This window comes from Chelonia mydas, chromosome 21 (assembly GCF_015237465.2).
Source record: "Chelonia mydas isolate rCheMyd1 chromosome 21, rCheMyd1.pri.v2, whole genome shotgun sequence".
In the NCBI taxonomy this organism is placed as follows: Eukaryota; Metazoa; Chordata; order Testudines; family Cheloniidae; genus Chelonia; species Chelonia mydas.
This window is the reverse complement of record NC_051261.2, coordinates 16,505,166-16,519,586: the sequence shown is the minus strand read 5'-3', so window position 1 is coordinate 16,519,586 and position 14,421 is coordinate 16,505,166. Positions and strand designations below refer to the sequence as shown.

At 56.8% G+C, this 14,421-nt stretch overlaps 1 protein-coding gene across 4 annotated transcripts in view; it reads right to left on the bottom strand.

Annotated features, from left to right (window-relative positions):
- Window positions 1–14,421, bottom strand: part of ELAPOR1 (endosome-lysosome associated apoptosis and autophagy regulator 1) — a 103,891-nt gene that overhangs the window by 51,395 nt on the left and 38,075 nt on the right. For all 4 annotated transcript variants that reach the window (XM_043533709.1, XM_037885149.2, XM_043533708.1 and 1 more), the window contains exons 2-8: window positions 11,249–11,369; window positions 10,238–10,430; window positions 5,902–6,049; window positions 4,484–4,564; window positions 3,743–3,848; window positions 3,506–3,655; window positions 1,525–1,613 (exon numbers count right to left, since the gene is read on the bottom strand). In XM_043533709.1, the coding sequence (XP_043389644.1) occupies window positions 1,525–1,613; window positions 3,506–3,655; window positions 3,743–3,848; window positions 4,484–4,564; window positions 5,902–6,049; window positions 10,238–10,398 (735 nt within the window). In that variant the 5' untranslated portion in view covers window positions 10,399–10,430; window positions 11,249–11,369. The remainder of the gene's footprint in view (window positions 1–1,524; window positions 1,614–3,505; window positions 3,656–3,742; window positions 3,849–4,483; window positions 4,565–5,901; window positions 6,050–10,237; window positions 10,431–11,248; window positions 11,370–14,421) is intronic.

The following is a 14,421-nucleotide window of genomic DNA, read 5'->3' as shown; positions in this document are numbered from 1 at the left end:
ACCCCCAGGACTGTGCATTGGGATGTAAAGGGTCAGGGCTTTAAACAGAGCCAGGGAGCTTGATCCAGGGCTGCTGGGAGCTGGTGGGGCAATGGAAGGTGGAGCAGCCCTTTGGCTGCTCTAGCTTGTGCCGGTATACTCTCCTCTACACAGCCCAGGATCCCCATAGCACAGCACATTCCAGTCTGTCTCCTCCAGTCCCTGTCACACCGCTGGGAACGGCAGACTCCCTTTGGGCTGAGGATCTGGTGCAGTGTTTTTAAACACGAATGCTCCCAAGGGGAGATGAAGGGAGAAGTGCCACGTTGGACCTGTCCCTGACCTGGGGAGATGGCTCAGTGCTCAGGGCACCAGCCCAGCACCCAAGAGACGTGGGTTCATTTCCCAGCTCCCCCGGAGACTCCTGAGTGACAGGGAAAGTCACTTAGGCCCTCAGGGCCCAGCTGTCCGTGGGATAACAGCCTTGCCCTGCCTCCCGGAGGTGTGTGGGGAGAAATGTGTCAAGACTGGGAGTTGCTCAGACCCCGCTCTACCTAAGCGCGCTGGGCAGCGGCTGAGCGTTCAGAGGAAAGGCTGAAGAATTGTGACACGGCTGCTTCCCCTGCCGACAAGTCGTTTGGCTGAAGCAGGTCTGTGTGGAGAAGAAGCTGGGTTCCTGGTGATCGGTCAGGTTTGTGTTGTTATCAAACCCCACATCAGCCCCTTGATGGCAAACATGCGTTTCCAGGGAACAAACTAAAATGAGTGGAGAAGAGACTCCATTTCCCACTGGCCATACTCAGGGGCCGGGTGTGCCCGTGGGTCCCGCTCCAGGCCACAGCAATACAGGGCTCCAGCCTGCATGCAGGTACTCACACAGGTGCCTTCCCCCAAGCCTAGCTCACTCCCCTTCCCGGACAGCAGCACGGGCTGGCTCACTTTAGCTAAGCCTCTGTATTTAAAGCAGGACAACTGCTGGGAGTACGCAAACCCTAACGGTAGTTAGAGGAATTGGGTGGTACCCCTTTAAGTACTTAGTGAGCCTTCCAGTGGCCCTCGCTGTGTTCTGCACACCAGGAGACCCCCGAACCCTTCAGCGTGTGTGTCGCGAGGCTCTGTATGCTGCCTACACTTAGTCACATGGTTGTTCAGACCCACTGCGCCCTTCATACTTAAAAAGACACAACCCGAACCAACGGGCCATGGAGTCAGTCTGCTTTCCCCAGGTGTGGGTGTGAAAGACAAAAGGGGAAGCTGCCTAGCTCTTGGTCAGACCAATCCGAGACAGAGCGCTGCCAGCCGCCCAAAGCAAACACACGGTGCACTCTCTGCCCACTCCAAGCTCTTACAGGGTTGGGCGGAACAAAGGCAAGGAAAGGTTTGCAGCCAGGAGCATGACTCAAGTAAACCGTGTCCTTTCAGTAGCGAACGCCTGCCAGCGCTTTGAACATGAACAGAAGAGCACGGTGTCACTGCGGTGCTAAATAGAAATGGGTGACTCCTGAGGCAGCCCTGGGACAAGAACACAGACTGGCCGGCACATACCTCTCCACTGGCATCGCAGGCCGTGTGCGTGTAGAAATAATCCTGATCTGTGCAGGGCGGACGAGGTTTGCATGAGCTGGAGCCTTGGTCTTTGTTGTAAAGAGAAAGAAAAAGATTGTGGTTAAAACCAAGCAATGGGAGCAGGGCAGCCCACTCGATCCCAGTAGCATGTGCCGTGAGAGGACAATTCTGGCTCTTCCTCAGCATTCACGTCCTCCCGTTAGTGTGTCCAGGGTCCCGCCCGTGACGTGGGGTCGTGTCCATGATGCACAGACTAGCTGCTGCTCGCTGATTAACTCTTCCAGGGTCTAATGGTGCGTATTCCCCCACAAGAGTCCCTGGCAGGGTGCACTAACTCTGTGCTGTATGTTTATCTACCTCAGGTGTCTTCCAGCTCCTATTGCTGGAGTAGCCTTTGGTGTGTTTCTCCTCATGACCCCAGCGAGGCAGAGCAGGGCCACTATCCCTGACGGACGGGGGGGACCATTGCACAGAGAGAGTAAGTGACTTTCCCAAGGCCACGCAGGGCTATGTGGCAGGGTGGGAACCAAACCCAGCTCTGTCCCAGGCCAGCGCTCTAACCACTGCACCATCCTCCCTGGAGTTTGCTACATCACTGACAGCTCCCAGGGACCATGTTTCAGACTCCACTCTGGAAGTGTCAGGGTGAATTAACCACAGTTAGAGCGAGTCATATCTTAGCCCTTAGGGACGTGTCAGCCCAACCTCCCTACAGGCCAGCCCAGCAGGGCCAATACATTGCTGTAGGGCACAGACCCTCGTCACTGCTCCTGCCAGCTCCCAGAAAGCTGTCGGCCAGCAATCGAGCCGAAACCACAAGGCGGTAAGATCTGCTTTGGGTACTCCAGTTCTGATTAGCTCTGTAGCAATCGCTGGGAGACATCTAGGGTGGAAACTAGTACGTGCTTCCCTCTTCAAATATTTGTGCAGTGTGAAAGTGCTGCCCTATGAGCATCGGTTTTCTGGCACAGCCTCACACAACAACGTCGGCAGCTGGGCGGGGTAGATCCGGTGAGTAACAGACCCTTGTCGCTGCAGGAGGAAGCTGCTGGGTACTGTAAAATGACCAGTCTGAAACAGCTAGCAATGGGTTCGCCCATTGGCCAGCCGACAGCCTGGTGGACAGAGCACTGGACCAGGACACCGGGGTTTTATTCTTGGCTCTGCCACTGAACTGCTGTATGACCTTGGACAGGTCACGGCCCTTTTCTGTGCCTCAGTTTCCCCAACTGGGGATACGGATACTGACCTCCTTTGTAAAGTGCTAGTTGTGACAGGTATTACTGCTGTGACAGGTTCCCGAAGGTGGGACTTTCCTGGGCCTGCTTTCATTTCGATGGGACACCCCAGAGAAGTCTGCTCGCCTTCGAATGACCTGCTGCACCACATTCTCCAGAGTTGGAAGTTTCTGGTAAATGCACCATTCCACTGCAGGAATGTTGTAACAAAAATCGCTCCCCTTTATATCAGGCCTGAAAAACTGGAACCTTTGGGGCTCTGGGGCAGCGGGGACAAACTGCTTCCAAGGACACAGAAGCCGGCTACGAGGGATTTTAAACACCTGATCAGAGTTTTATTTTGTAAAACTAGACCTGCCCCAGACCTGAGGGGACGGCAATGCCCGGGGCAAAGTCCAGGGTCTATGTCGGGCTTCTGGGGGGCACTGCCAGGAGCTCCCACTGATGGGCAGGGAACAGGAAGTGACACAGACAGTCAGGGAGACCCCGATGGCGATGCCTGGCCTGTGCCAGGCCCTCCCAGCTAGCCGTATTCCGCTTCCTGAACTCCTGGGAGGCCGAGCCCTGCAAGCTGTGCTGTGCTGGCAGCTCCTGCTGCTCGGGGAGGGTTTGTAGTGGAGGGAGATCAGCACAGCCGGGCCGGGCCTTGTCAGAAGGCCCTGGGGTGCCGAACACTGCAGCCGTGTGTCGGGGTGCCAGCGTGGGACCATGCCGCCTGTTACCTGAGTAGGCGTCTGGCTCACACTGCTGGCAGGAGGTAGCACCCTTGCTGGAGTAGGAGTTGGCTGGGCAGAGCTGGCAGAAGGACGATCCCGAGGTGGCAGCGTAGGTGCCCGCTTTGCAGGGGAAGCATTCCGAAGTGTAGGCCACCCCTGGGCAGGAGGGAAGGACACACAGTCAGCTCAGACTGTCGCTGGCTGGGAGTGGCTGGTGCGATCGCGCAGCGGGCGAGCATGTACCTGTGATGCCGATGTTCCGCACGAGCACGGGCTTGGGGACCTTGGACCACACGGAGAAGGCCGTGGTTCTCCAGTACAGCACATTGTTACCATGACTCAGTTCCACCTACGAGATTAAACAGAACCCCCTGGGGGTAGGTCAAATCCTGGCAGGAAATAGGATGTTGCTTTGCCTGGTCCCTTTGCTCCAGCAAATTCATTGCAGGGTCCAAAGAGGCTTGTTGAAACAGGGATGGGGTGATACCCAGTGGTTAGAGCAGGGACCCAGCTCTGATCTCACTTGGCTTCAGACCGGTGCAGCTCCACCAAGCACCGGCACTCCCGACTTACAGCGGCGTGGGCAAGGACAGAATCAGAGTCTAGCAGTCCTGCACTCAGCAACAGATCATCTGTCATCCCGGGCCTTCAGACAAGCTGTGCTGGCAAAGGGAGTGGTGGCTGGGACACCGGGGACATCTCCTGTGGCCACGATTTTCTAACATGACCAGTCACTCTGGGGCACTGAGTGTGTGACCCCAGCAGCTATTGGTTGGATTTTAACTGATCACCCCCAGGGAAGGGGAGGAGGGACCTTGGCCCAACACCCCATCTACAGGACAGCTCCTTCAGCAGCCCTGGGACACAGGGTTAGCTCACTGGCTGTGAGTGCAGGTGTGGGTCTCCACAGCCTGCCAGCCATGCCCCCAGACGCGTCACACTGTGCTGGGGAGATGGAAGATCGTGCAGTTGGCTCCTACTTACGCTGTGTAACTCCCATCCCTTCTCCGTGGTTCTCATCCACCGGGACTCCTCCACAGTCGGCTGGCACTGGTCATTCTGAACCTAGGGCACATGGAACTCGGGCTGAGGATGCAGTTTCAGCAGGTCAGTTCTCTGCTGGGTTCTTAGTGCAGTTTCTCACCCCGTTGACTGTTTTTGAAAGGACCACTTCCACTGCCCTCCCAACCCCCTGCCACAGGGCAAAGCCCTTAAGCTGGGCTCTGTGAGATGGGTAACGTGCACAAGCCCTAGAACATCACACGAAGGACTGGCATCTACTGTAGGGACCACCCACAGAGACTACATGTCCCAGCATGCAGTGCTCCACCAGCAGATTGAGATGGAGCACTGCATGCTGGGACCTGGAGTGTTTGCTTATTAACTGAGAGGGCAGCCAGCCACACTTCAGCCATCCTGCTCTCTGGGACAGTGCAAGCAGACGGCACTCCCAGCAGCTCCTTGGAGCTGGGCATCAAGAGACTCCTAAGGGCAACCGTGAACCACCTCCTGCTGAGCCAGAGGGATGGGCAGGGACCCCTCAGTGCATGTTTCCTCTTGGGGCTGTGACAGCAGCTGCACTGACCTCCTCTGGTGGCATCTGAGCCATGTGAGAGGTCAGGAGCCTGCCCCAGCCTTGGCTAACACAGCTGGGTCGGTTAGCTCAGGGAGCAGAGCAGGGGTGGGCAAACTTCTTGGCTCGAGGGCCACATTGGGGAATAGAAATTATATGGAGGGCCATGAACGCTCACAGAATTGGGGTTGGGGTGCAGGTGCGGGCTCTGGGTGGGGCTAGGGATGAAGAGTTTGGGATGTAGGAGGGTGCTTTGAGCTGGAACCAAGGGGCTGGGAGGGCGGGAGGGGGATCGGGGCTTGGGAAGGGGTGCAAGTTCCAGCTGGGGGTGCAGGCTTGGGGCTGGGGATGAGAGGTTTGGGGTGCAGGAGGGTGCACTGGGCTGGGCTGGGATCAAGGGGTTTGGAGAGCGGGAGGGGGATCAGGGCTGGGGCAGGAGCGTGGGGAGAAGCTCAGGGGGTGCAGGCTCTAAGTGATGCTTACCTTAAGTGGCTCCCAGAAGCAGTGGCATGTCCCTTCTCCGGCTCCTACGCGGGGGTGCGGCCAGGCGGCTCTGCACGCTGCCCCATGCGCAGGCACCTCCCCTGCAGCTCCCATTAGAGCACATAGGAGCTGAAGCGGGGCCATGCTGTGGCTTCTGGGAGCCATGTGGTGCAGCTCGCGGACTGGCTTAGTTTGCCCACCCCTGCAGTAGAGGCTCAAGTGTTTAGGTCCCAGGTTCAATCCCTCCTGACCCTCCCAGGGTGTGTCAGACCAGCCCTTGGAGACTCTGATACAGGAATGTGTCCCGGAGAACTCCAACGAGGAGCAGCAACTCAAGGAGACGTACAAAGAACTCAAAGATGATGCTGCTGTCTGGATAGATGTACTCGAAGGAGACGGTGCCAGACTGCTTCAGGGTGACGGCGTACATCAGGGTGGCTGTGCACTCGTCTGTGTTGGAGGCAACGTAGTCTCCCAGGGGCACCCAGGTTGAGCTGGAACAGCGAGAACAGCATGGCAGTGAGCACAGCACCGAGGCCAGACGCTGCTCAGGGAAAGGAGAGCTACACAAAGTGAGGAACAGCATCGCTCACCGGGGCTGGGAGACATTCCCCGCTTGCTCCGGTGGAGCACACAGGCCAGACTGTGCTCTCAGCCAGGTCAGTGCAGTCACTGGCATCACCAGGGATTTGCAGGTGTGCTCAGAATGGCACAGCTGACTAGAAAGGCCCCGCCCTGAGCACTGTGATCACACAGCAGTGCCTGGAGCCCCACTGTGCCTCCCCTTAGCGCATCTCCTTCGCTAGCCTGTCACATGGCTGGAAAGCAGCATGCTCGGTGACCTTCCTTCCCGCCCCCCCCGCTGGTCGTTGCTCTGAGCCGAACAGACCGATCTGGCCCTATTGAGAAGAAAGGGGACAAGGCTCTGCAGAGCTGCAGCTGCTCGGAGTGCGCCCGGAAGTGGGATGAATAATTTAAGTGACACTAGAAGTAGGTTACATTTGCAAGTTGCATAAACGCTCTCGCTCGTGCCACATCGCCGTCTTCCAGAGAGAGTTACTCATGAAAAGCTTGTTTTCCGATTGAAGCAGCTGAGCGCCTTCTCGGCATGGGAAGTGATCAAAGGCCAGGAGGGAAACGAAGCTGTGCGGGATGGTGGAATGCACACAACGTCCGGGAGCAGCTTCCACAAAGGAGAGCGAGTAGTGCAAACTTGGCTGCAGTGCACGAAGACTGGGAGGGAGGAGACTAAAACCTACCCAAGCCCTGTCTGCATTCAGAGATGCCCTGGTTTAACTAAAGCAGGGGTCCCCAACGCGGTGCCCGCGGGCGCAGTGGCGCCCACGGGGGCAGTTGTGTGCGCCCGTGGGACACCGCACCTCCGAAATGCTGCCACCGAGCGCTGCCACCTGAGAACCGCCCGCTGAAATGCCACCAAGAAGCGTTGCCGTTTCTCGGAGGCATGTCGGCAGCGGGGTGCTTGGCGCCCGCCACAGTCTGTTGGGAATAGGAATGTGCTATTCCCATAGGAAGGTTGGGGACCACTGAACTAACAGCATGATATTGAACGGCTTCCGTGGATGCTCTTAATTAGATTTAAACCAGGCTTAAGTCAATTCTTTGCCAAATTAAGTTAAATCAATATAAGTCTGGCTTAAATTAGTAGTAATGCAACTGAATATAGACAAGGCCGTAGTTTCCTTCAGCAGCTGCAGTCAGCGACAGCGCTCTCCTTCACCTCCAAAACAGCTGGGTAGGTTGCTGTGGGCTGTTGAACAGCTGCCATGTACCACGCCAGAGGTGGCTACAGTTCAGTGGTGGGAGAACCAGTACCTGTGCATCTGGCCATCCCCTGTTGCTGGTAAAGCCCTTTGGCACCTTCCAGAGGCCATCGCAGTAACACTAACAAATGATAATCAGCTACTAGGGCTGGTTGCAGGGACAGGTTCCTTACAACACAGATGCTGTTTCTGCTCTAGCTCAGAAAGATACCACCAGAGATGATTTCAAATGGCTGTCTCTGCACCCTGGCAGGTGCTGCTAGACCCTCCCTGGTCAGAGAGCTGGGGCTGATGTGCCCGCAAGCGTGCCAGGTTTTCTATGCAACTCTGAAGATGGGAGGAGTGGAAGTGGGGGAAGGGCAAGAGGCAGGTCCTAGAAGGTGACAGGATCCATCTAGCCCAGTCTGGCACTACCAGCACCAGCACCAGCTGCTGCAGGGGAAGGGGCGAGAATTCAGTGAGCGCCGATGGAATAATTGCTCAGAGCCCACCCTCAGAGTTGCTGGCCAGCTCATGCCATGATGTGCCAGGGATTATAGTCACAGTTAGACTAAAGTGTTAATGCGATAAGGGCTGTTCTTATCCAGAGATGCCTATACCATTTTTTTGAATCCTACTGAGTTCTTGGCCTCACTAATATCATGTAACAGTGAGTTCCACAGGTTACGTATGCACTGGGCAAAAACAAAAGGAAGGGGGCAGTGAAGAGTTGAGCCTGCACAGTGGGTTCCCCTCAGGGACCATACAGAGGCTGGAGAGAGCACGAGTCCTGAGAGTCCATGACATGGGGTCTTTCACGGTCCTCTGGACAGGCCTTGGCTGAATCAGCTGCGGGTGAGGAGACCCTCCACCGGCCCCGCGGTACCGACCTTGTCAGTCGGACACGCTGGCTGCTCCACTCTGCTCCACCATGGGAAAGACCCGGTGAGAGGGCACCAGTGGGGAGGGGGACTTGTGGCTACCACTAGCTTTGGCTGGGAGATTGGACCCCACTGCTCAGCTACAGGATCTGCTCCGCTCCGCTGGCTGCTGTGCTCGGACCCGGGGAGAGGATGCTCCCTGCCCCTGGCGGCAGGGCAGAGGTCTCTGCACTGCTCTGGGTGAAGCGCTGTTCCAGCGGCAGCGGGTTGCAGGGGCAGGGGATCACAGCTCTGCCCCACGGCACCCACAGGCAGATCATATGGGGCTGTCGTGGGAACAACACCCGGTACGGCAGGCGCCTGATGGCAGTCGACTAAAGGACGGGAGAGAGGGAAAGCGTCCGGCACAAGGCTCCACCTACCTAGCACAGAGCCGCCAACCAGGACGGCCTAGATCTGAGGGTCTGAACACCCTTCAGGGTGTGTGTGGCAGGGCCGGCTGCCCCATTGGGGCCAGTAGGCCTGGGGCCAGCCAGCCCTGTTCAGTTAGCCCTGCCTGGGCTGTAATAGGCAGTGAAGCAGCCTGAGAGGGCAGGGCTAATTGGGCCAGAGGACGGACTGAAACACCTGGTCCCATGAAAGGCCAGAGAACTCAGCTGGGAGAGGAGCTACTGAGAACAAGCTGAGCTCCTGTGGAAGACCCTGTAAGAACTCAGGGCTTCATCCCAGAGAGGAGACTGCAGGGGACCTCTGAGGGGCCCAAGTGGGGGTAGAGGTTGTGGTTTGTTTGCTGCAGGGGGACTGAACTCAGCCAGTGACCCAGGCCATTGGAATCCCCATGCAAGATAGGAAATCCCGGGGAGGGGAAATTGAGGCAGGGGCACCTGCAGTGCCGTGGTTCATCAGCCCCATGTAACCTTGCAGGACTGAACAAGGGGGGCGCCTGGCCTGGCCGGAGCAGGCTCCTGAGATGGCTCACGGGAGTCGTGTTCATGCTGCCGCCCCGCTGGCTACATACCGCACCTGCAGGGAAGGGCCTGGCCTAACACAGGGCAGAAAGAGATGGGGAACCGAGGATGAAGAGAAAAATTAGAGAGACTCTTTTAGCCCCAAATGCCCCCTTGGGAGCTGGACGCCAGAGTCTCCTGCACGGCCAAGGGCCCGGTGAGCACAGCAACAGACAGAGGGACTTCCAGGGAGAGGCAGCTCCCGCGCAGAGCCGCCTCCCATCCCCATCGGCACTCAGACGCTGCTTTGCGCAGGAGTGAGTTCCTCCACTCTATTGCACGCCTGCCGCTGGCACGCTACTGAGTACAGTGCACGAGACCTAACAACTAGGCCTGCCGTCTCGCTGCCGTTCTGGGGCAGTGTTAGGGTCACGTTCAGACTATGCCATGTCCTCATCAGCCTTGGAGTCTCCAAACACAGCCGTTCAGTCACTCCCCAGTTCCCTTTGGGCTCAGGTTCATTCCCTCATGTGCTACTGCTCACGTACAAAACTGATCTGCTTTTCCCTGCTATTCAGTAATAACTGGGCTGCACAAAATGTCTAACCCCTAAAGATCTGTTAGGCATAAAATACCAACCCAAATCGAGCCAGTAATAGTCCAGTGTATTCAACCCCACTTCTAAATCACTCACAGTTATTTAGATATAGGATATTATAATAATTACATCACACACTTTTGGTGACACAATTATTGGGGCCAAATTCCCTCACCCTGGTGTGACTCAGAAGTAACCTCACTGGGCCTGATTCCCTTCACTCCCCTGGTGTAAATCAGGAGTAGAGTCACTGTCAATGGAAAGACGTGTGAGACTGGGCAGGTGAGAGCAGAACCACCCTGATTTGTCCAATTATGGCATAAGCCTGGTTGTCAGGTGCTGGTGGCCAGAAGCTTGCACTGACTGCAGCCGGAGGGCGGTGGATCAGCGCTCCTGGAAGCCGGGCTCTCCGGCACGAAAGGCCAAGGATGCTGGCTGCAGCCCCGGGCTCCATTCAAGGCGGCTGTGCCCTGGGGCGCAGCAACCACCAACTCACGTGGTGCAGTTCTCCAGGGACTCCGAGAAGCTGTTGTCGATCTCCAGGTTGGTTGCAATGCTGGCGAAGCCATGGGGCAGCTCGTCCCACTCATCGAAGCGGATGCCAGTGCCCAGGGAATACGTGCCCTCGGCACACGGCTTGCACGACTGGTCCTTCATGTCGAGGAACTGCCCCGCTTTGCAGGAGAAAGCTGTAACACAGAACCCCAGAGACAGAGCTCAGAGGAGAGAGGGGGACACGGAACAGGGTTCAGCCAATGACCCCCAGTATTTGTATTGCATCTGGAGTGCCAGGATCACAGACTCCCAGTGTGGGCTATCCCCATTTTATGGGCTGTACGTCTGATTGAACTGATACGCAGCTCACTTTAAAAACAACGAGGAGTCCGGGGGCACCTTAAAGACGAATAGATTTATTTTGGCATAAGCTTTCGTGGATAAAAACCCACTTCTTCAGCTGCAACTTTAAAGCTCACTTTAAAGGGCTCCCCTGCTGCAGTCCTGTCTTTCTAGTCTCCCCCAGGAACGGAAAAGAAGCTGAGTCTTGATTAATGAATGCCTGTTCCTATCTGCAGACAGGTTCTGTTCGTCCCTGTGTTATTCCACAGCTTATGAAACACTGTCTTTCTCTGGAGCCTCTCTTACAATAATCACTGCATGGAAAAATACTCAACAAACCCCAGATATACAGGGTCTGAGTCTGCTTCACTCACACTGGTGCTACAGTGACCTCGATGGAGTTACTCCTGATTTACAATGGGGTCAGAGGGGAATGGGGCCTCAGGGGGTTACTCCTGATTTACATGAGGAGAATCAGGCCTGCTCTCAGGAAGTGAGTGGCAAAGCTCCCCCCGTTTCACAGGGAGCAGGAGCAGGCCTGCCCCCTTTAATAGCCGGGTGGGGAACGTTTTGGAAGCCAGTGGCACAGATGAGATGTGAAAAATGCAGCCTCCCCCAGTCACCACCTGTGCAGTGAGCACAAGTCAGCTGGGGCAGGCCAGTAGCTTACAGCATTCCGTGCCCTTGATGGGGTCTGGCAGGCCCGTGCAGAGTCCCGGGGTGTGCGGCACGGCCACCCTCCACCGTGCGCCGAGGCTATCACAGGCCGTGTATTCATAGTGGTATTCAGACTGGAAGAGAAAGCACAGAGGTGAGCTAGAGCGAGACCCTCACAGCACCAGCCGTTTGCACTGGGAGCGCTACGGGCCTGACTCCTGCTGACACCCCGCTGGACCCGGGGCACAGAACCCACCCTGTGCCAGGCTGAGTCCAGGCGCGCTGCCCCGATGTTACTGGAGTTACTCCCAGCTACACTGGTGTAACTGAGATCAGAGTCGGGCAGATGGAGTCCCACCATCACAGGATCAGAATCAGGTCCAACACGCGTATGAGGACGGCCTTTCACACCCCACCCCACCTGGCTGTAGCTGGGGACCACCTGCCAAGAGGCGTTTTCATCGCCATCACGCTGGCAGGGGTCGGTGAACAGACCAGGGCCAGTTCCCTAACCTGCCCCAGTGGCTTCTCCCAGTGTACACCAGGCCCTTAGGCCAGATTTCCCCAGGGGTCTAGGGGCCTGAAGATGCAGACAGACACAGCGGGATTTCACAGCGCCTGGGAGAGTCGACTTGCCATGGGAGTTGGGGGCTAACCTGCTCAGGTGCTTTTGCAAAACCACTAGGTGCCACCTGCCTCCGTAGGGGTCAGGCTGGTCAGTGCCTGGGCACACGTGGAACCTGGGCCCCACTCTCCTCCCACTTACATCACGAGGCCTGTGGCGTCACAATGGGGATGAGAGAAGAACTGAACCCAACACCCGCCCCTGCAACAATGCTGCCCGATAATATTCGTCTCCAGCTGTTACCACTTCTCTGAGCCGCTGGACAGAAAAGCCCACAGAAATTCTATTAGTCTTTCCATGTGAGAGCCAGCTGTTCCTGGCCCACATGGTCACCAGTTAAGTTTATCCGTGTTTTTGGTCTATCCAGGGCCATAATGTCATGCCCCCTTCCTTGTCCTTCCATGACATGAGCATGTGTGAATTACACCGCTGTTGATTGAACCCAAGTCTGATACACGATTGTCTATGCCTGCTTTGTTCCTGCTGTGACCTGGCACGTGCAGGGGCTGAGCTGGGACAGATAAAGTCTCACATTCACACTGCTCTAGCTCCTCTCGTCTGGGCAGAAATGGGGTAAGCTACAGGCCCGGGCTGTAGAGGGTGCAAGCAGGAGTCACTGCAGTGACACAGCACAGGATGCTGCAGGGGAACAATGCAGATGGAGGAGGAGAAGCACAAGGGACCCAGTGAAACGGTTTTCAGGGGACCCCACAGTTGAGGCCCACAGATGCCAGCCCAGCTCTTCTGCGGGCCACGCCCGAGGTCTCCCAGCAGGCCAGTGGCGGAGCTGGGAATAGACCCCAGCCCTCCCTCAGGAAGGCATCAGTTGATACTCCCTTTCCCCTAGCCCTGGCTGCACGGACTGCGAGACTGCTCTGGTCACATGGCCCTACCTCCATGGCAGGGAGGGGCTCCTTTCTGGTAGCCTGACTGTAGTAAGACAGGACTCGAGTAAGGAGAGCCTGGGCTGAACGCAGTGTTGATGTAACCACAGGTGTAAGTTATACAGCAGGCATAAGCCAGAGGACATCAGGTGGAACTGCCTAGACTCTCCTCCCGCATCTTACACTCCCCTCTTAGTTATTTTTCCTCCCTCTGACCTTGGCACGGGGACGTGATGCTCCTTTTGTGCACACACTGGATGCCAAATCGGTGCAAGAGGGGCTCATTTATCACCCACTTCCTCTTCGGTCAGGTCTCCCTCACCCCATCTGTGCACCCTCACTGCAGTCAGTGTGCCAGTGTAACCCAGAGGTGAATTTGGCCCCTCTGACCAATATGCTCCTTACACATAAGCAGCTGAAGAGAGGGTGCTCGAGATGGCCGTTCTGTTTGACCTTGCAGAGGAGACAAACGGATTTGAGGTTTGTTTGTTGTTTCTTTATATTGTATAAAAAATGGACAGCAAAAGTCTGCCCCCATTGCTTGTTTTTTAACATTCGAAATTCAGGGCTTGCCTACGCCGAAGTCTCTCTGGACTACTGGAGAAGAGGAAGGGTCATGACCCATCTCTCTGGCTCCTGGAAGGGGAAACTGATTCACAGAGCTGGGAACCCATCTAAGCCTCACTCGCCCAACAGACCCTGGGAGAAAAGGGGTCCTTGGAAACGATTCAGTACTCTGAGGCTGACAACGCTCCCATCTCCGAGGTCCCGCCAACAGGCTTCTGGCAAAGCCGGGGAAGAGCAGAATCGACATGCCTGCTGCCTGTCTATGGTACTTAGCTGGGCCCCGGTGCTGCAGAGTCTAAGTGCCTCAGTCGTTACGTCAGCACAGCCGCCCTGTGTGGCGGGGCCAGGCTGGGAGCCTCAGCACGCAGATGGGAAGCTCAGGCCCAGAGGGTCCATCTACACTGCAGCTGAGAGGAAGCCTGGCTCTTGGATACACAGAGAGAAGCCAGCCCACTGGAGATAGCAGCAGGGAGGCTGCTGCGCCCGTGGAGATGCAGGCTGGCCCCCAAGCTCGGCTCCAGGGGCTCACCCCCGGCTGCAGGGAAGCCATACCCAGTGCCGTGCCCAGTTATGCTGGAGTCTCTAGGGGAGTGGAGACATGAACCCAGGTCTTCAAAGTGCCAGATTAACTTAGCCACCCCTCCTCTCCATGCTTCTGACGCCCCACTTCACTGCATGCTGGGGCATGAGACAGGCCATGTGCACACTGAACCCCTCCATGCCACGGGGGATCCGCCTGCAAGATCACACATGAGCGTACATTCAGGGCCAGCTCCATGTGTTACACACCCTCTTCCACTCTGGGAAAACTCGCCTCTAACCCCTGCTGAGCAAACAGAGTAAGTCACTGCGGCCGCGCTAGACGGGCAAGGCACCGCTGCCCATTTGTCAGCGCGGCAGGCTGGGATTAGCTGGGTGGCTTATCACGCTCAAAGCAACACAGCCCACACCACATGCATGTGGCTTGGAGCGGCCCAACACAAAGGTCCCCGAGACACAGACTGCCTCTCTGCGCGCAGGTTCTCTGCCATTGGCAGGGGCTGGCGGAAACAGAGCCGCAGCGATTAGGATCCACTTACTGTCGAGTGATATCAGCCCGGCGGGCTGGCT